This window comes from Perna viridis, chromosome 14, assembly GCF_037379345.1.
Source record: "Perna viridis isolate PV_CMFRI_1.1 ecotype Kerala chromosome 14, ASM3737934v1, whole genome shotgun sequence".
Classification (NCBI taxonomy): Eukaryota; Metazoa; Mollusca; class Bivalvia; order Mytilida; family Mytilidae; genus Perna; species Perna viridis.
The window spans coordinates 8,415,438-8,437,497 of record NC_142458.1 but is presented as its reverse complement, the minus strand read 5'-3'; the positions used below and the strand labels follow the sequence as shown (position 1 = coordinate 8,437,497).

Genomic DNA, 22,060 nt, shown 5'->3' with positions numbered 1-22,060 from the left:
GGCACCATAAATTACAACTGAGGAATGAGAAAGTCAATATCGAATATAAACATGAAACGTTTCCGGAAATCATTCCGATAAGACGCTGTGTCTTATCTACTTAAAGGGTTCCATTTTCTTGCCTATAAAATAAGTTAATCAAGGGAATGGAAAGAATAAAAGTTACCAATGCAGGGGCAGATCCAGATCTGTTAAAAAGGAAGATTGCGATCCGGGGGTTCCTCAGAAAAAGGGTGTGCTAGAACATTATTTACCATTTTTGGTCAATTTTACACATGGACATATTAAATTTTCCAATAAAAAGGAGAGATGCCACCCGTACTCCTGCATCCCCATAGATCTGCCGCTGAAAGATGGTTTATAGCGCTAATACTTACACTTCAATTAAGGTACGTGACTTCCGATTTTCATCTTCATTGAATGTTCTGTAAAATTTTGAAAAGAACAGAGATTTTAGACTCTTATAATGAATACTTTAACTTGGACTTTTTAAATAAATGTTTTGATCTTAAAATGATAGAAAAAATATTTTGATCCTTTCAAATCACAAATCATAAATGACAAATCACTCTGATACGAAAATATTCTTTAACACTATAACTAAGGAAAGACATATAGTAATTGTACCAAATTTGTGTATGCGAAAAATAAATCGGCTGAGTAACCGTAAACAAAGTTGAAACTTAATAATTTGCATACGCGGTCCAAGGGGATGGGGCATGGGTCCCCCAATCAATTTACTAAAATGAAATTTGCGTCTTTTTTGTGTAAACTGTGTTTATCAGGTGCACATTCACGATTTGGAGTCCCCTCCCCCGGTAAACCCTAGGTGATTCTCTGTATCCGCCACTGATTTGATCAGATTAAATTTTCCAAGACTTCCCTTCAACATCAAATGTACGTCTAATCACTCTTGTCCAAATCCTTTGCTTTCCGTTTAGCGAATAAATATCTTTAAACAAAAATTATATCCTGACTTTGATCATTTATAGATTTGATCGTGCATTCCCAGCTCTGCGATTTCAAACATAATTATGGTGGTTTTTTTTCTTCATATATATGCAAGCCAGTTCAGGTTTCAAATACTGCCGTATTAGATCTTTGATAAATATATTATAGATATTTTAACAAAAATGTGCATATTTTTGCAGAATAATATTCGTGTCCTCGTCGTTCATTGAAGACCAATGAGTGGCCTTGGGCTGATATTTTCATCCAGGTGGAGTTGTTGTCTCTTTGCATGACATATTCACCATTCCTGTTCTCGTTTTATGGTTTTAATTTTTTTTTGTATTTTTATTAGTTCTATTTTCTGTTTTTTTCTTTTTCTTTTTTTTTTTTATAAATATTATTATTTTTCAGTGTTCGTCTATTTTAGTAATTTTATATCAGTGTTTGTTTGCTGTAGCATGTTTATACATTCAATACTTGTAATTGTGCAGTACGGTTTATTAAAACCCAAAGTAATACAGTAATCGTTGAGGACATGTTAGATGCAGCCATTCTCATGTTATTTCATACACAATTCGTACATAGCTCCATAGGGCTGTAAATAGCAAATAACGCATTCTTCTTTCTTTTTCTATATGACCTTGTACACGTACACGATACCCATGCAGTGGTGGATCCGGGGGGGGGGGGGCGTGTGTCAACGGAGCAATCATCGTAATAATTGATTAAATTGCAATACCCTCAAGTGTCAAAACGAGTCGGACAGTCAATGTATTTTATCTGGTATTTAAGTACCATTCTGTGTAAGAATCAGGCAATGGGTGGTACATGTACATCATATTTCTCATGTTGGTCTTTTTGCCTCAGATACATTCAATACATCTATAAAACAATTTACAGGTATTTGAATTTATCATTAAGCATTGGTGACGTTGACATTTTTTGACTGCTTATATAAGGAAATATTTCGGGAAGATTTTCCCGCCATTTTTCCATTGTGCATTTCTTCTAAATTTGACCTATCAATATCTTAAAAAGGCAAACTTTTCAAACACTTTGACAGTAATTTCTTGACGCTATGAGGTACAATTACCTGGGTTATGCAATAAAATGTCTGTGCATTTTTCCTTCATGTGCAACACCTTATACACATTTTGCCTGATTCTTAGACGGAGAAGTATTTAATTATCAAAACACTAGTCATAGAAAACTTATCAGTACCAGTAGCTTACCAGACCCAAACTTTTAGATCTTCAAGGATCCGGACGATATTATCTGTAGCCGAAAATATTTCTCAATTTTCGAACTTCGTAGAAGTTTGTAATAGTCGAGAATGCTCATCTGTTCAAAAAAAAAGAATACAAAATTCCTGCTAAATATGGTGCTATCACAGCTACCCAGTGATGAACAGAAATACCAACTCATACCTACTATAAAATCATTGCTTCTAAACAATCATTAAGTACAGCTCTGCCTAAAAATCCTTCAGTATGCCTTGTGGAAACTGTATTCAAAAATAAAAGTGCAAATGAATGTTGCAAACTTGAGTCTCCAGGAGATACTAACACTTAGAATTTGGTTATGTTCTACTATAGAAAGAAGTGCGAGAAAATTTCCCGTCAGAATGTTTACGCTATAACCAGTCAAACAATACGATGAGTAGCAGACCCAAAGACATGATCATACTCATTAGGTAGAGTTGTTTTTTGGACCTAACAAATATATTTATACAGTTTCAATGGTTATCTTAAAACAATTATGATGAATCACCCCCCGCCTACTTTTTAGGCAGAAACATTCTTAAATGGAATGAAATTTTCATTCCGTCAAATAGATTTTGATTTCTGTCCCCAGGTGTCGGACCCGGAAGTGAACGTCCCAGTGTTCATAGTCAGAAAGATATGTTGAACTCATATACTAATCCCCATAAAATTGCTGCTTTTGAAGTTACTGTTTCTAAATCTGATCAGACAGTGTCGGTGTTTGTCATTATAAAAGCCACAGTCACTGATGATTTGCGTAACTAGCTCACAAAACATTTCTGGAAATGTGGAGAAAACAACAACAAACCAAAAGAAAACATAAATTTGTCGGAAAAAGGCACTCAATTGTCTTTGAGTGATGCCATCAACATTACAAACAAAACAAAAGTTGTAAGAAAGCAAATAGTGCAATCCCGTCTTTTATTGTAAAACGCGTGGTTTTATATTCAAAACTTTCCTTTTCGAGGTGTTAAGAGGTGGCTCTCATTCAGCATGTTGACAAAAAACACACGATAAGTTTGCATTGAATGGGGGATGAAAACAAATCAGGTCAATTGACGTTAACGTTCACTTGGGACCATCTCATTTTTTTCTGGATCCACCACAGATACCTAACCAATTATTTCATATAGTTGGATTATATATCTTTGCAAGTATGTGAACATAATCATTATGCCTTATGTCCTTTAACTTTTCTACAAAATTGAGTTAAAAAACAATTAAACGGTTGTCATGTTCACAAACGGACGTATCGATCGGCTCTTCAAGCGTTATTGTGAGCTGGGATATATAGACATAAAATACCCCACTCCTTTTTTAAGTGAAAAAAAATTGAACAGAAACTACTCGCTTTTATATATATATATATATATAAATATATTATTTTCCAAGAATCAATTCATTGTTACATTATATACATATACATACTGTAAATGTTACAAAATATGCACATATAAATATAGATTTAAGTTATATGCTTTTCCAAACTAAATGTTATTTACTGTTTTACAAGTTTAACTCTACAATTTTATGATAGAATTTTCAACGATATATTGTCACAGCATATAAAGTTATCATAGTAATCATCCAAGGTAACAATGTTATGATTCTTAAACTACCCGCTTTTAATGAAATTTAAAGTTTGCTAAATACAGAACAGACATGCCATAACAATAATAGAAAAAAAATCTCAAAGCAGATCGCAATGCGATTGAATTCTGAAATACACAAGTACTAGTATAATAAATCATGAAATAGTATGCAGACCGTATTCTAGGGGTGTTCGTACGACAGACGGGTAGTGCCATGACTTTTTTTCACATTTCCCGATTGATGCAAGATATTTTTTGCTTCCAAGTTGACATTTCTCACTTCAAAGCTGGAACTGCGAAATGTGAACTTGGAAGTGAGAAAGGTTAACTTGGAAGCACTATTTTTTTACATTTTACTATATATGGCCATACAATAAAAACCGCATGGTTTCTTAGTGTATTGCCATGGATAGTAAAAATGTAAAAAAAGTTAAAAACAGAATTTTAGTGACATTTTTGCCAATTTTTAAAATGGCTCTAACTCATGACCTCAAGTCCTTGTGCTTGGAAGTGAGTAATGTCAACTTGGAAGTAAGATATGTCTCGCATTAATCGGAAAATATGGAAGAAGTCATGGCCCTGCCGGTCTTTCGTATATTCGTCTAGCTCTTTGAACGAGACAAACGACACAATGTGATAAATCGCCCAATAATGAGTTTCCAACGATGAAAATGAATTTTCTTTATAATAAATCATTAAACGGACGATTTTCTATAAATCATTAAACGGACGATTTTCTAATTGTAAAGTAAACCTACATTGTATTATCAACATGATACTTATCCACTAAACAAGATATCACAATATGTCATTAACTCAGATAGTCTATCTACATAAACGAAATATGCATAAGTTCAAATATCAGCTCTTATTACAGCATTACATGCAAAAATGATCACTAATATGATAAAAAGCATCTTGGCATGATTAACACAAGCGAAAAAGAAAGAAAACAAATAAAAACAAGGAACAATAATAAGATAAATAACAAAATATTGTTGCATTCTTAAAATAAACAATGACTTCTTAAATCTACACAGGCAAAATTATTTCACGTGATTTTCACACGATTATTACTTGATTTGCACCCGAACTGAGCAAATAAACTTTGTGACAGAGTTCACGTGAAATTCGGGTGAATCGAGCTTTCATGTGAAATTCACGTGAATTGTTCAGTGAAAATCACGTTAATTTCATGTGAAGCTTACGTGAATTTCATGTGAAGCTCGATTAAAATGAATTTTACGTGAAAAATATTTTCCCGTGTACGAGTCACTGAAAAGAAACATCAGAATTGTCTGCGAGTATTTTTTTTTTTGTCAATCAGGTACCAGAATTACTGCAAGTTTCAATCTTCAGTGATCCCTTTTGCTGCAAGTTCTTCCAGAACACGTGAAAGGTATGTGGGATCTGGGTAACCAAACCTACAGAAATACAAATTTAACATATACTAGTACTATATATAGGACTTTAATATTACCACAAAAACAGGATAAAGTGCAACTAATTTCCATGTTACACAAGTGCAAATACATCACCATATGTCCGTAACGTCATGGATAACAAAAAAAAAATGCATATTACATATTTTAAACAAAATGTTATGCTTTGCATTACAATTACATAAATATTGGGGAAACTATTTGAATTGTGCAATATTTCAATACTTTTGATGGATTTGGCTTCCTTTTTCGAGAGTTCTGGTTTTGAGTATTTCCTGTTATAACTGATTTTTGGAGTTAGATCTTCCTATATATTTTGATTTGCTGCTGTTGAGAGAGTAATCAAAGCGACCAGGATTCGAACGGAAACTAAAAGAATATAATCCAAGCTATAACGACTAGAAGGAGAGGTTACTCATTGAAACATGTACGTGTACGAAACATGTACGTGTACGGCATATTGAAATGTGCAATGTGCAATATATGCATTATTGGTATTTTTGTATTCGATGCAATATTCCACAATATTCATGCAATAACCCTCTATGTGTACGGAGTATGCTATCTTATTAACTTTTATCAATAAAATGGTCCAAATGACCAGTAAAAGTTAAATGATATAAAGTCCTAATAACTTTGCAATAGACAATTTAAACATGTATGGACAGTGGATATATTGCAGATAATTTTTCCAAATAGGATACAAAATCCTGCATCATTTGAATTTGTGGAACTATTTTCTTGTAATGTTGTTTCATTTTCAATAGTAATTCGTAATCAACCAAATAGGACTATTGACATGCCAATCAGCTGATCAACAAAAAAAAAAAAAAAAAAAAAAACATTTTATAATTGTTTTACCACGGCTGGCCATTTACGTCGCATTGTCTTACCCCGAGCGATGACAAGGCGTTAAACAACGACATTAATGGCCAGTCCGTGGTACAAAATGATAAAATACATTTTCCATGATTTATTTCAATTCTAATACAACCAGTTTCTTCATATTATTGAATAGACCCAGCCTGTGTGTTGCACGAAATGTTGGTCATGTGCTTATTACTTTTTCACCTTGTCTGTGGTGTAAAGAGCTTTAAAGCACGTCATACTAGAATTGATAATTTACAAACCTCAGACTACAGGCACGGCGTTAACTATTATTGTTTAACCCTTCCGCTAACAATAAACAATATTTTTGGATGTCAGATATCAGTAGGGAGTGGAACGAATGAATATTAATTGAGAACAATACATTAAATGTCAAAATCTGTATCCAATGCTGTATCAGCACGAGGGCATCTGACCCGACAACTGATATATGTGATAGGGTGATACGGCATGCAATATATACACTATGCATTTTATAATACATTTAAATTGGGTAGTATTCCAGAAATAAAACTGTTCAAGAGACCCGCAACGAAAATGATGGATAATTTCGAGAAAGTGCGAAAAAAGGATGTGGTAAAGGTTAAACATGCGATACAATGTTTGATACGGGTTAAATATTTCAGACTTAATCAGATATTAAAAAAAACTGCTGTTATTACTACTAAAGGTATATAAGTTGCCAACGAAATGTGACCGTGTTATAGATTATTACCATTTTCATGAAATTTGGTGAAGCGTTAATATAGAACTGTCAAGCAAAATCTTGCATAAACTTGATTTTCGAACCGTTTACATTCTTACTTTTCAGGTCCTCCCTTAACGTTTGTTTTATGGTGAATATCGTTCCACGTGATCACATCCTCCTTCCCAGTCGTCCGAGAAGTACCGATGGTAAACATCACCCGTTGATTAAAAGCCCGTCTAAACAGACGATGAACCTTCTGGCCCTCTTCGTTGTCAGGAAGAAATGCAGCACGTTTTGTTCCACTGTAAGCTAATCCAGGCTTCGGATGTTCTTTCTAGGAATTTAAGTATTACAAAATTAGGTTTCAAAAACAATATCTAGTTCTAATGATAGATGACGATTTGTGTAAAATTTTTTCGACATTTTTGGATTTTGTGTGGACGAAATATGACGAAATATATAGTCCGCTCCATATCCAACTGCATTATTTCGCGTCTTCTGTTAATTCAAAATTATTCACACACCATGTTTCATACAAGCTGAAGTCAAGCATGACGGTAAGACGAGGACAGTCAGATACTTTTTTTCTCACAAACCATAAATACAATGGTACAGAGACATTACTTAACTTGGAAAAAAATTGCAAATAAACAAAAAAGACAACACACACACACACACACTCCCAATTTACAAAAGTAGTTAAAATCTGATGATAAAAGCCAAACATGTTTATTTTATATCAACTAGTTTTCCATGAGACATTAAAAACATAGCAAACTTTTAGGTACCATCCATATAAAATTCCATGACTGGTAGAGATGGTTCATAGTAAAGAAAAAAAAATCGAATAAAATATGTTTTTTCAAACTATATATTTTAATGTAACTACAGTCCTTTCTGCACACTCATTTGTATTTTGAAAAAAACACATTCATCAAGAATGATTCATACTGTAATATGCCAATTGCATGTATAATATTGACATTTTTATATAAATAGAGCAGCGACCAAATGACAGACGAAAACGGGTTGTCTCATTTATTGTTATTTCTAAATAGTTCTGAACTTGTCACGTGTTTTTTTCATGCTTGAATCACCAATGTCGGTTATTAATAAATTCTGCTTCTGAAAAGTAAAAAAGCGGTATAGCCGCAACACATTCCTTTCTCTTTCCACTAGTCCGGACGTGATATTCCGTTTGGAACTCGGGGGATGTTTCTAGATAGGCAGAGGTTCCTTACTCTACCGGTGCACCTGGTACATGGTCCGAGGTTTTAGTGGAGTCGAGGTTGCTCATTTACTTTTGTTTCTTTCTATGTGCAATTTTAGGTTTTTCACAGAGTTGCTTCCCTTGAAATGTTAATTTTCAGTGCATTTCAATGAAATTATAACCCAGTTTGCAAAAAATGATATGGAAAGTCTTAATTCCGATTGTGCAAATAGCAACATTACACTTTTAATACCATGTTTCACCCACTGCCTGATCCTTACAGAGACTGACACTTGAGCTTAAATGGAACTAACCCCTTGGATTCCATCTGGAAAATAGTAGAAAACTTGGATTATCCCACATTCTTTATACCCGGGTAGATGACTGTCCTTTATGAAAATCTCCACCATAATTCCATATGGCTGATTTCCTTTCATTGCACCGTAAACCATGCTGCAGATGGGACAAGCTGGTGTCCTCTTAAAACACTCATCTAAACAGTTTTTGCAAAATATGTGGTTGCATTTTGATAATTGTTTAAGTTTCGACTTCTTGGTTTCCTCCATGCAGATTGGACATGTATCATTTTTTCTGTCTCTAACATCCAAGAAATGAGTCTTAATACCTTTCTCTTTCGGTGGCGTTTGTCGCTTGACGCTTGGTGTAAAATCGAGTTCTCGGATTTGCTTTTCGATATATTTTTCGACTTGTTTTTCAGGGTGAACCATAATAATGGTTTCAAGACAAGAATATCCTGGTCGACACGACATGTACTCCTTTATAGCGTCGCATATTAGATCAATGATAAACGCCTGTGGAGCACTATTCCTTCCAGACCCAATTATGGGAAGAGCTATAGACTTGTAACCTAGTATTTCTGTTCTACGTAAAATGTCCTTAGTCAAAGACTTCAGTTTATCAACCCAATGAGACTGGTGTTGATCTGAAAACTGTGGTACAACAACATGAAAAACATGTTTACATTTAAGATCACCGGTGGCAGGGGTGGGTTGAAACGACCAGCTTTTAATGTTTTGACACATTGACAGGACACTCTGCTTACATATATGAAATGATCGACCACCTCGTTCGCTTATTAGTCTAGCAACCATGCCACCACTTTGTAATTTTGAATTGTCGCTGCTGACGATGACGTCAACGTCTAGGTCGATGATACTTCTTCTTGATGAACACACTTTAATGAAACTTGATACGTCTGAAGATTTTCTTGATTGTGACACACGTTGTATGTCTTCCGGCGTGTTTTCTGTGTTATCATTTAAATCTTTAGAGCTACGTTGCCAAAAGCATGTTTTTCCTTCTGAATCTTGTGAAGACTCTTTGCTAAAGTTGTTGTTAGATCTGTCCTTTGGACGTGTACATGAGGTACTAGTGAATGGTTGTGGTTCTGGAATAGATGACAATTGTTCGGTCTTCGACGTCTGTATTTCTGACAAAGAAAGGCGTTGTTTTACCAGAGGCTGTTGTGATACTGATGTAGGTTGCCTTAGTTCTGACGTAAGCTTTCTTGATTCTGACGTAAGCTGCTGTGATTCTGACGTAGAATTTTGTGATTCTGACGTAGGGTGTTTTGGTTCTGACGTAGGGTGTTTTGGTTCTGACGTAGAGTGCCGTGATTCTGACGTAGTATTTTGTGGTTGTGAAGTAGGCTGCTGAAACGCTGACGTAGAATGTTTTGGTTCTGACGGACTACTAGTTAAATTTGTTTCTAACATGAGCGATTGTGATTTTGACGTAGGTGGTTCAGACATAGATGGTTGTGGATCTGATGTAGACGGCTGTAATGTCGATGTAAAAGGTGGTGTATCTCTTGGGGATACTGGTTCACTGTTATAACCATCATTGAATATCTCATCTTGAATATGGGATTGAAATGAGTCATTTCTGTCTACTGAATCTTGCCTCTTTGTTGCCACCTTTTCAACGGCATCACTTGAACTCAGAACCGATATTTGTGGACCTTGTGTCGATGAATCATTATTTGAACTAGATACGAGTTGTGTTGCTTGTTTCGCGTCAAAATATTTGTCTTTTGTCTTCTTTGAAGTAGAATTTCCAGTTTGGGATGATACATTCCATTTCTAACAAATGAAATAATTACAATTACTATTCGAAATAACTATGGATAAAAATATGCAAATACAATGTATTTAAAATGGTATATGTTCATTTCGGTTTATACTCTTAACTTATTATGTATGTTAGTAACTTGTTTAAACGCCCTATACAAATAAGTAGCACTCCAGCTTAGAATCATGCACAATGTGATTCATGGGTGAAAAGCCTACATATTTTTATTTTTGATATTTTGTTTGAATTGCCATAGTAAACAGAAATTAACATTCCATTTGTTAGATAACCCGTCTTCTTAGGAGGTACAAATTATATAGAATGCACTGTAGATTTCAAAATTAAAGGAGACAACTCTGTGAATGACACTCAAATACAATAGAATCTATTAGATTTTTAATGTTGATTATCTTCTAAGAGCAGGCAGATTTGCTTGAATAATTACACATTTCATAGTATAGACCCATAAATCAACACAATATAGAAAAACAAAAATATGTAGCCTTTTTTGGGATGTATCACATTTTACCGAATTTGCATGGTTCTTACAAAGACTACTACTTAATAATTTGTCTGATGGCGCCATACAAAATTTCATTAACTGTACATTAGTTATAAATCATTGTTTACCATGCCCTTGTTCATATCAACCCAAATGATCAGCCCGTGTTAAAATAATGATAAAATGGAGTTTACGTGCTTTCTTTTCATTTTAATACAACTAGTTTCTTTATATTTGTATACGACGCACAAATAACTACCGTTATATATCAAACTTAGCCTTTTGTGCGTCTTATACAAATATGAAGAAAGACCTTTGATGAACGTCATGTTAGAATATTGATTCCAATCTGCTGTTCTTTCCATTGACTTTAGATAAAACACAATGGACTTGTTGGATATTTATAACAGAACACAGAGCCTACCATTGCTCAATGCTGTCATTGTAATGTAGAAAAAACACTTTACATTTTTTTCAATTTTTTTTGCTGAGGGGGGTTCTTGTCTTTACCTTTGTATCTCTTTTGTAGTTTGAGTTGTTACTAGTATCTCTTGATTTCTCATCAATAAATAATTCTAAATATGAAAGTAATAGGGACCAACGCGGTATGATATGTGGCTGCTGGTTTCATCGCTTAAGAATGTAAATCTAAGGTGAGGGACATAAATTTTGAAATCAGTGGTATGTTTGCATCAATTTCAATTTCATCAAGGTTTCATTTGAAATGGAATGAAATAAATCAAAGTTACTTTGGCACTTAGATGAGATTGATGAAAAAAGGCTTTACATCAACGTTCCAATAATTTGTAACATATATGTCCTTTATACTAGGTCTACCTCCTTGAACTGTGTAAGAGATGAATACAGTACCATATGTCTAGACCGAACCATGAATAAACTAGTAACCCGTGTAAACAAGCCACGTTTTAAAGTCATGTTAACTTGTATGCCTTAACCGAGTAGGGTTCGGTTTAGACATATTTCATTATACAACCATTGCTTACTTAAGTGTAAAATCAGAAACATGCTTGTCAAAAATCTACCGATCTGATAATGTAATATCACTCAAGGATACCTTCTCTATTTGAAAAGACCATTATTTGATCTCTACATCACTGGCATTGAACATAAATTGTTCAATAGAATGTTAGGAAAATGAGGTTTTTGACAGCGTAATCTGCCCTTGAAATATTCATTTCAGTGCATTTCAGTGAAATTGTAACTCAATGATCCAGCATGACATGGAAAGTATTGTCTTTTTTCTTTGATTCTGATGGTGAAAATAGTCAAATTAGACAATCAAAATTATTATGTTTCACACACGGCCTGATTCTTACAGAGACTGACGCCTAATGTTTAAATGAGTGGGTTCTTTTATATTTACTGTTGATAAATCCCCCTATTGCTAATCTTCTATACCTCTTATGTTATCATGTTAATAGTTTTCTCGAACCGCATAATTGTAAGTATGTGGTATGCATCAATTAGATAAACTTTACAATTTACCCAAATTATCTTTGTTGAATTCCCTATCTTTGTGACCTACGGTGATTTTACGCTTTGACAGGATATGTGACAGGGCAAGCCACTTATTATCAGTCACTGGTCCAGACATAAAGTCTCCAGTGAAAGGACATGTACTGGGACCAGGGGCATTGGTTGTAGATAGACCAACAAAGGAAAACCACAACTTCAAACTGTTTTACAATTAAGTCTGAAGAACAAACAGTTACTTTTGGTTGGCCTAAAATAAGGTTCGCCATCGTTACAGTTTATTTCCTTCTTAAACCGCGGAAACGACGAACATAATCTGATTGCAAAGTCTAGGAAACGTATCATTTTCTGCAAGGAACAGAAAAACAAGTAATTTAGTCATTATTTTTATTTTACAAATCATGTACAGCGATACCCTCTGAACCGAACCCTTTTGAATTGGTTTGGTTAAGACATGTGTTCGGTTTTCAAAGTTCATTAAACATTGGATTGATTACTGTCTGGTTTAGACAGGTTTTTCGTGGAAGTTCATATTGTTAGTGTTTTAGTTTTGTTTTCCTTAATTTGTTTTATTCTCATTGTGTATGTAGATCGTCTTTGTTTCCTGTTATGTATTTGGATTTTGTCTTATTTGAATTGTCCCTTTGTTCAAGCTTCAGAATTTTTTTTTCGATATATATGTATATCTGAATTAAACGATGCTACCTGCAATTTTGTCCTATCTCCTTTTGCTGAAGACCCTTTATAAGAACTAGAGTGAGACTTCTGTACACTTGCCCTAGGTAATATTGAACCAACGCTGTATGCTTTCTTTATGTTTCGTCGAATGTGAGGTCTTGTTATTTGCAGTGAACAGGAGTGATGTTGGCGCGATCTTTTCTTGTCAGTGACATCTGAAGGTGTCAAGTTGTATGAAGCTTTTACATTAGGACCAGGAGAGCCCAAATAAGTTTTAAAACGTATTTGTTTACAAGCGCTTTTACGACAATCGTCGAGTCCTCCTTCAGCAATAACAGATGCAGTTGTGGTTTTGCAGTCTGATATTTTGGCATTACGGTCTCCTCTGCTGTTATTGTTGGTACTGTTTATGTTTCCGCTTAGTGTCACATCTTGCAAGCTCTTTTTCTGTATTGCATCGTCTTGTTTGCTTGCCATACCTAATTTAACGAAGACAAATTGTAACAAAACTAAAGATGTACAAAATCTATCAAACACAATTGCTCGATGATAAAGTACATATGATGGTCGTATATTATGCATATAATTATTATATACAAACATATATTTATTATTTATTTTATTCAAGAACACATATTGATCATATGGAAACATATGGGAATCAGATGTGAAGTGATACTCATAAAAAATACATTGTATTAATGATAATTCGTCTGAAGAATGTGCCATTGAGATTGAATAATCAAAACCTTTTAAGTAGCACTCCAGCTAAGGATCATGCAAAATGTGATTCATGGGTAAAAAGCCTGCATATTTTTATTTTTGATATTTTGTTTGAAATGTCATAGTCAGAAATAGAATGCACTGTAGATTTCAAAATTATGGAAGTTAAATCTGTAAATGACGATCAAATACAATAGAATCTGCTGTATTTTCAGTGTTTATTATCTCCTAAGAGCAGGCAGATTTGAATGAATAATTACACACTTCATAGTATAGACCCATAAAACAACTTAATTACAAAAATAAAAATATGTAGCCTTTTTTTGGGGTGTATCAATTTTTTCAGATTTTGCATGATTCGTACAAAGACAGCTACTTAAAATCTAAAGTCCAAATGAGATTTGATAAAGCCAGGCTTCCCAGTATTAAAGAAAATATACTAAGATCTTACCTAAATTAGCAACTTCTGAATTCAACAATTGCAATAAGTCTTGTTTGGCAAACAGATTGACAACAAATACAAATAATCTTTACAATTAAGAAGTGAAACTCAATGTTTTAACTTCCCGTTGTATCGATAGACACTTTAGTTGTAGATAGAATAATGATTCGACGTGTGGTTTTACTTTAGCGATGTGTTATCAATAAAGTGTAGTTCTCAGAAGAGACAGGCGAAGTGAAAAAAAATAATGCTCAAATCAAATCAACTGTATGGTTATATAATCCCTAGAAAAAATATGACATGAAAACAGAAACAAAACACAAAACAAGACATGATACAAATAAACTAAAACCCTATGAACTCTCACAAATAAGAACGTTATCAAAAAGGGTAACCACAGGAGTACACAACGCACATATATATTGGATAAATTTATAAACCTACAAAAAAAATAAGTTATGAAAAGTATAAACAAATAAATATTAAATCATATGGATATGGATATTCAATTCATATTTGTTTAATGGTCCCCTGTCCTTAGTGATAATTACTCTTTTAAGAACGACTTTTTTCACCTGTTGAAGAGATGATGGAGTCAATAAGGTTTAACTTTTCCGATGCAGTCTGTATAGTTTTGCTTTTACGCTCTGACCTTAAAGACGATCCTCTATGGAAACACAAGTCACCTGATCGCTATTCTTTTTCTCGATTGGGCAAATAATGATAACTCAGAGGCGTCCAAAAAACTGTATCGAAAAATGAAATTGCATGACATGTGTTATTTTCTTGAATGAAATGTAGAAAAATTATTTGTTAAAAAAAACAAAAAGTTACTGCGTCAGCTATCTTTTTTTTAAAGATAGTACTTGTTTTCTTTATCATCCATATTTTCAAAATTTCATGAGGAGTTTTCCACCTTTCTCTCAATATGTTTTTCTTAACTTACTGCAGATATTGCGAATTTTGGTATGCTGTACACGTGTACTAATAAGGGACCGGTCATTATTTACCTCCAGGAGAGGGCCGGCAAAAAAGTAGGGGGTTTAAAGAAAAAATAGCAGTACTTGAAGGGGGGATTTATGTATGTTTTTACTAATTGATGAGGGGGGGATGGGGTGATTATTTTTTTTAAAGAAAAATTATTTACACATGTACTTGTGTAATATCTAAAATTTTATACATAATGTCCTGTGTAAGAAAACTTTTTTATGTTTGGTTCAGTCATTGTCTCTAATTGTCTGTTTCATTTTTATCTATGCATAGAAAATGACACTACTTAATTTTTTACTTGAGGCCTTTCAGAGCTCACTACTGGATGAGGTTCTCCTCTTGTTGTGACCGCTGAAGGTATCAAATTTACCGCTGGTTGTAATGGTGGTTTTCATTTTTTGCATTATACCATATCTGTTCTTTTTCAATTACATAAACTGTATGTGCACATAGCAACACACAAAAAATACTATGTCTTTTTAAATGAATAAATAGTGCTTTTGTGTTAAATTACTCCCACCCTAAAACCATTTCTCCATGATTTTTGTTGTCAAATCAGAATTATAAAATTAAATAAGTTAAATCTATCATCTCGTATAAATATTGCTATACACATCACGTGCATACATCACATACATCGCAGGTCAAACAGAAGGTTTTCTATTATACATTGCTTTAAGATTTCCTAAATTCATTTTGACTACTTCTGTCCTTATTGCACATGATAGATTTTGATACTTGAGATCAATTTTGCAAATTTTTTGTATGATTTATATTTGCAGTACAATGTATTATAACATTTTGATCTGCTTTGAGATACTGTGTGCTAAAAGGTTTTCACCTTTTTGATGCATTTTATTTGGTTACAAATTGTGCCTATGATTTTTTGTGGATAGAAATGAACAAACGTGTATAATTTAATCGAGTTTAAAACAAGCTTTTTGATTGGTCTAACCACTCGAAGGAACATTGTCCATTTAGGATAATTTAGTCAACTTTGAAGTCACGCTTCTTTTACCTTTTATTTCAAATATATGTACTCGTGTGGGTGGAGCTTGTTTGCTTGATGTGATATTTTCCTGCGCCGTTTTTTTAATTGTTTCGATTATTACAATTATGCAAAGATTAAATCGTTATGTATTTCATGATTACAAATTAAATTATGAGAAATGTTTCCAATATTTCAACATGTTTTACAAAAAAACCTGGTTTTGGACAGTTTACGTTAAAACATAGTTCAAATATTGGAAACATTCTTTAAATAACTTGTGATTGTACTATATGTTTCCTATTCTGTTCTGAATAAATCAATACATACATTGAAATTTCATTTTTAAAAATACAGAGGGGGGGATGACTTGTTTCTTGGTTCTTGATAGAGGGGGTGAAAATTTTTCTGGGTTTGGAAAAGGGGGTCAGTTATTTTTTCCATTTTTCAATTTGCCGGCCCACTCCTAGAGATAAATAATGACATTACATTGGCAACATTAGAAGCACATATACACAGGACGATCGAGATCCAATAATCTAGTCAAATAATGTCGAAACAGAAGCCAAATCCAAACTGAGAACTGTAGCTTTGTTGTTTTAAGGGTTTATAGAAGATACGAATTTTGATGAAGTTTTTTTTTTTTATTTTATTTTATTTATTTATTTATTTATTTTATTTTTTTTTTGGGGGGGGATCAATATTACAAAACAAATCATTATCTTGTCTAGTATAGCGGGCATAGTAAAAAAATCATATGAATTATCCATTCGTTCAGTTTTTCGTGGAATCCGCGTTGCTCATTTACTTTTCTTAGTTTGTGTGTATTATTTTGGTTGTTTTTGTTGAGTGTGTCTGTTTTCCATGTCTTGTCCCTGGATTACATTCCTTTGACTTTCGCTAGAATCTTGGTTCCCTTGATTAATCTTTCAAATAATTCTAAATCAAACTGGATGAATTTAATATGATATAAATCATTTTGATTGACAAATGATGTTTTTCACTTTGGTGAAGAAATTAACAATTCTGTTGGACAAATTTTTCGCATCTAGTACAATTATTAAAAAAGAAATCTACTCATGCAAAATGATATTATAATCGGCCTAGTAGGTTAGTTAAAGATTCGTACTATGAAATAATCCTTGAAGCGCGAGCGATGACTATCTTTGCCTTAACTAACAATCTTTATAAAAGAGTAATCAAGGGAACCAAGGTTATAGCGGTAATCAAAAGAATGTAATCCAGGGACAAAGACCAGACATGGAAAACAGACATACACAACAAAGAACATAAAGTAACTAAAATCATACATACAAAGTAACAAAAGCATATTATTTTGGTTACGTTATGTTCTTTTTTGCGTATGTCTGGTCATATTTATATTCATTGGCCAATTGTCATTGACAATTAAAGTTTAAAACTTTCTTAAAGGTTTAACAAAAGAGTTGACAGACAAATTTGCATATATATATATATATATATGGGTCTGAAAAATTCCCAACGATGTTAGAACTGTCAAATTTGCGAAGCAAATTTTTGTCGTTCCCTCAGCGGGACTTGAACTCGTACTGCTGTGACATCTATGGCAACACCGCCTGCACGAAGTCCAGCGCCCTTTTTTTTATCTTTATTGAATAAAACTATACGAAATAACAATACAAATCAGAATATCTATAAAATCATCATGTTACAGAACTTAAGAATATACAATTTATCACAGTTTGAATAACAGCACATCTTCCTCTAACATCACAGTTGGATTATCTTTCAAAAACTTCTTTTCAAAGACTGTTAGTCTGTTTGTAAATTTACAATAGAAATAAAAATAACTAATATAATGTTTCAGTGTGTATTTGAAATATGTTATTAGGTTAATACCTCTTGTGCCATTTTTGAACATTTGTCTTTGCTTCATTATACAGAGTCTTCCAATAGACAACAAAAAATTAACATAATGAATATTAACACCTTTCACATTAGATGATAAACCCAGCATAAATATCCTCATGTAAGTATAGTTATGTATCAAATTTTCCTCTGATTTTACAAATAGTGTCTCTAAAATATCAAACATAAAATCATGAAATTTAACAAGTAACTCACATGTCAAAAAAATATGAAATAAAGTTTCCTTCTCACAGTCACAATTTTGACAGGTGCTACTGTCTATTACTCCAATCTTACAAAGTTTAACATTGGTAAAAATCCTGTTGTGACACAATTTGTAGTCTAGATCAATACATTCAGATGGTTTCCAAAAATTATGTACTTGTTTCCACACAAAACGGAAATCACTTTCATGAATACCATATTGTTCATACCAAAATTCATAACATTTAGGTTTAATAAAACACTTTTGTAATAGTAATGAATAAAACCTTTTTGTTGTACATAGCGTCATGTCACACACTTTACTGCCGAATTGAACATAAAATTGGGAGAGTTCTTCATTTTTCAAATGACAATTTGTCAAAACGACTTCTTTCCACTCAGCAGAAATATGATTCAATAATAACATATACAATTTCCTGACAATGTTAAAATTAACATCTATTTCTTTTTCTCTCATCATATCAAAAATTGCCTGAACTGGCAAAAATCCAGGTACAGCTTCATATGATATATCTTTAACTAGTACAATACCAGCTTTTATAAAACATTCCTATTCTTTACCAGATACGAACATCAAGCTATTATAAAACAGTGGTTGATTATAAACATCACAGTTTCCTATATTAAAAGTTACATCTTTTCTAATGCACTGCCATGCTTCCAACATTTCTCTGTACACATGCGGTAAACATAATAAATCATTTTTGTTTAAACGCAAAAATAAAACAGGCCTAGAAAGATTCATACAATGTACTCTTCTCAAAAAATAGCTGAAAGTACTTTTCCAAATACAATTGCACTCAGGGTTTAAAAATCTTCCTAAAAATTTCAATCTAAATTAACACAATTTTAAATAAATATCTTGAAAATTCAAGCCACCATCCTGTTTCATACCAGTAATAGTTGCATATTGTATTAAATGAGATTTAGAATCCCACAAAAACTCAATACATATTTGCTTTAAATCTGTCAGTACATTTTCAGGTATTGGCGAAACAGCTAATAAATACCAAATTCTTGATAGCAATAAAGAAGAAATTACAATATTTCTACCAGATAGAGTCAATTGTCTTTGTTTCCACATATTAACAATACTTCTTATTTTTCTGATCTTATCCTTCCAATTCATGTCATTACATACATCAATGTCTACACCAACATAAACGCCAAGAACTTGAATACATTTTTCACAAATTCTTAATCCAAGTACAGTCTTATCAACAGCGCCCTAGACCACTCGGCCAGCTAGGCTATATAAAATATAGCTTTCGCTGGCCGGGTGATTCCTCCTCGTAGGATTAATCTAGGGAGGGCTGTAACTTAGTACACGATGTATGGTAGTACGGGACAGTTCATCTAGGTGTTATTATGTAGGATAGATGATCAAATTAATGATGCATGTCACAACAAATCAATATTATACAACGTCTCAGGATGTGACGACTCTATTCACTACACTGCTCCATCGGATCAAATTGATACAGGGAAGACAACGTAAACGTAAAGAAAGGTCTGAAAAATTCCCAACGATGTTAGATCTGTGGCAACACCGCCTGCACTAAATCAAGCGCCATAGACCACTCGGCCTGCTAGGCAATATAAAAATATAGCCTTTCGCTGGCCGGGTCATTCCTCCTCGTAGGATTAATCTAGGGCTGTAACTTAGTACACGATGTATGGTAGTACGGGACAGTTCATCAAGGTGTTATTATGTAGGATAGGGCTGTAACTTAGTATCGTGTACTAAGTTACAGCCCTAGATTAATCCTACGAGGAGGAATGACCCGGCCAGCGAAAGGTATATTTTTATATAGCCTAGCTGGCCGAGTGGTCTAGGACGCTGGAATTAGTGCAGGCGGTGTTGCCATAGATGTCACAGTGGTACGAGTTCGAGTCCCGCCGAGGGAACGACCAAACATTTGCTTCGCAAATTTGACAGTTCTAACTTCGTTGGGAATTTTTCAGAACTTTATATATATATATATATATATATATATATATATATATTATACATGTTCTTATAACTTGCCAAAATTATTTATTAATGTTGAATATGCATCGATATAAAATAATATTAAAGCAATGACGATAGCTGTATACAAAGGGAAACAACCCTTGAGCAGATATTATTCTAGACTACACAGGCAATTTTTTTTTCAAATGATTTTCATCCGAACTCAGCAAATAAACATTGTGACAGACTTCACGTGAAATTCGGGTGAATCGAGCCTTTACGTGAAATTCACGTGAATAGTTCACACGCAATTCATTGTGAGTGAATTTCATGTTAAAATCATGTTAATTTCATTGTAAAGTTCGTGTGAATTTCATGTGAATTTCACGTGCAATCTGTCACAAAGTTCATTTGCTCAGTTCTTTTTTTTGTCGACTTAAGCCGAAGGGGACTTTAGATTTGCACTCCATCCATCCGTCAGTCCGGACTTTTTTTTTTAACTCTTGAAGATGTTGAGCTGATGTTTTGGTATGTGAGTCTACCCTTATGAGTTACAGATCAGGTTTCCTTTTGTTTGTGCTCCGCTGATTTTTGTCCGAGTTATGGCCTCTGAACTTTACCGAAATTTAGGTTTTCCGGACTTTTCTAAATGCTTGTAGATATTGAGCTGGGTTTTTGGTATATAATCTACCCTAATGAGTTAAAGATCTAGTTTACGTTTCGTTCCCCTTTGCTGATTTTTTTCTCGAGTTATGGCCCTTGAATTTTTCGAAATTTAAGTTTTCTGCACTTGTTTTCTAAACGCTTGAAGATATTGAGGGTGCACTATACAGTTACATTAAGGCGCACTGTTTCGCACACCAAGTTACCCCGGTCAAATTTTGTAAAAATTAAAATTAAAAGTTGAAATTTGGTGGATATATTGATTAAATGTAGATAAACATTTATACATAGACAGATGTAATATATGTTATGGTAAACAGGTGTAATTTAAATGAAAAATGGTATCCGGAACGTTTCAGTCCCCTGCCGTATTATGTTCTCCCCTCAGCACCAGATGGCTGATTTTCAAAATACCTTATTTCGCACGAACTTTTGGGACTAAAATTGTGAGAGAATGTATCTATCGAAAAGGGTCATTATTTTTACCTTTTTCCACCTACTCCATGCATGCTTTCATCCTGTGGTAGTGTCTAAGTGCCTGATATTTTATACCACATAGTATTTAGCTGTTAGTTTTGGAAAAGCACTCCAGATTTGTACTAACAGTAATATTATTTTTTTCAGTATGTAACCATGGTTACTGGATTTTATAACAATAATCAATAAATTACTTATAAATGACTTGAACCTCCACACACCAAGGATTTCAAAACTATACACATTTTTATGACAAAACACTTGAAATTTCTGTTCGGACGGCCTCAAAACAGGTATACTATTTCAACAAAATGTGGCCACATTTCCAGAAATTACCTAACCGTATTGTACTACCTGAGGTGATTTTTGGTTCGTGAATCTACCTTGATGAGTTACAGATCAAATTTACATTTCGTTCCACTATGCTGATTTTTTTTCAAAGTTACCAACTTTCAGTTTTTACCTGCTGTATCAAAATTTCATTTTTACGCGTTTTTTCAAGACTTAAGATATTGAGTTTTTTTTTTGTTTTTTTTTGTTTTTTGTGTTTTTTTTTACAAATAAGTCAATCGTTAATTAAAACCTAATCTGACCAAATTTCGTGCATAACACTTTGCAAATCTGCATCTGTTAAATGGATTAGAACATCTTTCTTGTCTTTATCCATTTCCCTTCTTGTATTCAACACCTAGTCCATTTCCTCAGTTTGTCATTTAGAATTGATGACCCAAGGTAGGTCAGTGATATAAACAACCGGTAGGGGAATATGTACTGTTTTGCAACACTCTCAGAATGCTCGTTGTTCTTTAACTGAAAACCGAAACATGAGAATCATATGCGGTATGTCATTTGATTCTAATACTGACGCCTTTCAAAATTCTTTAGGCTGAAGCCATGGAAAACGATGGTAAAC

The 22,060-nt window shown here is 33.5% G+C and overlaps 1 protein-coding gene across 2 annotated transcripts; it reads right to left on the bottom strand.

Annotated features, from left to right (window-relative positions):
• Positions 1 to 1,648: 1,648 nt before the first annotated feature.
• Positions 1,649 to 14,118, bottom strand: LOC148598034 (uncharacterized). Of its 2 annotated transcripts, none has more exons than XR_015918572.1 (5): positions 13,973 to 14,118; positions 12,826 to 13,277; positions 8,348 to 10,135; positions 6,851 to 7,157; positions 1,649 to 5,229 (listed from the first exon to the last, which is right to left on the bottom strand). XR_015918572.1 is itself a non-coding variant. In XM_088561493.1 (5 exons), exons 2-5 carry the CDS (start codon positions 13,273 to 13,275, stop codon positions 5,154 to 5,156), a joined length of 2,532 nt encoding a protein of 843 aa, XP_088417619.1. In that variant the 5' UTR covers positions 13,276 to 13,277; positions 13,973 to 14,118; the 3' UTR covers positions 1,650 to 5,153. The 2 variants fall into 2 exon arrangements, 1 of the variants encoding a protein (XP_088417619.1); XM_088561493.1 differs by having other exon boundaries at positions 1,650 to 5,229; positions 6,940 to 7,157.
• Positions 14,119 to 22,060: the final 7,942 nt, after the last annotated feature.

What these genes read in the sequence shown, in the direction of transcription:
- LOC148598034 (XM_088561493.1), bottom strand. Translation starts at nt 13,275, where the DNA reads ATGGCAAGCAAACAAGACGATGCAATACAGAAAAAGAGCTTGCAAGAT. An exon ending in TTCCAGATGGAATCCAAGGG is followed by an intron (nt 7,158 to 8,347) that starts GTTAGTTCCATT and finishes TTAAATTCCTAG; the next exon opens with AAAGAACATCCGAAGCCTGG. An exon ending in GTTAAGGGAGGACCTGAAAA is followed by an intron (nt 5,230 to 6,939) that starts GTAAGAATGTAA and finishes GTATTTCTGTAG; the next exon opens with GTTTGGTTACCCAGATCCCA.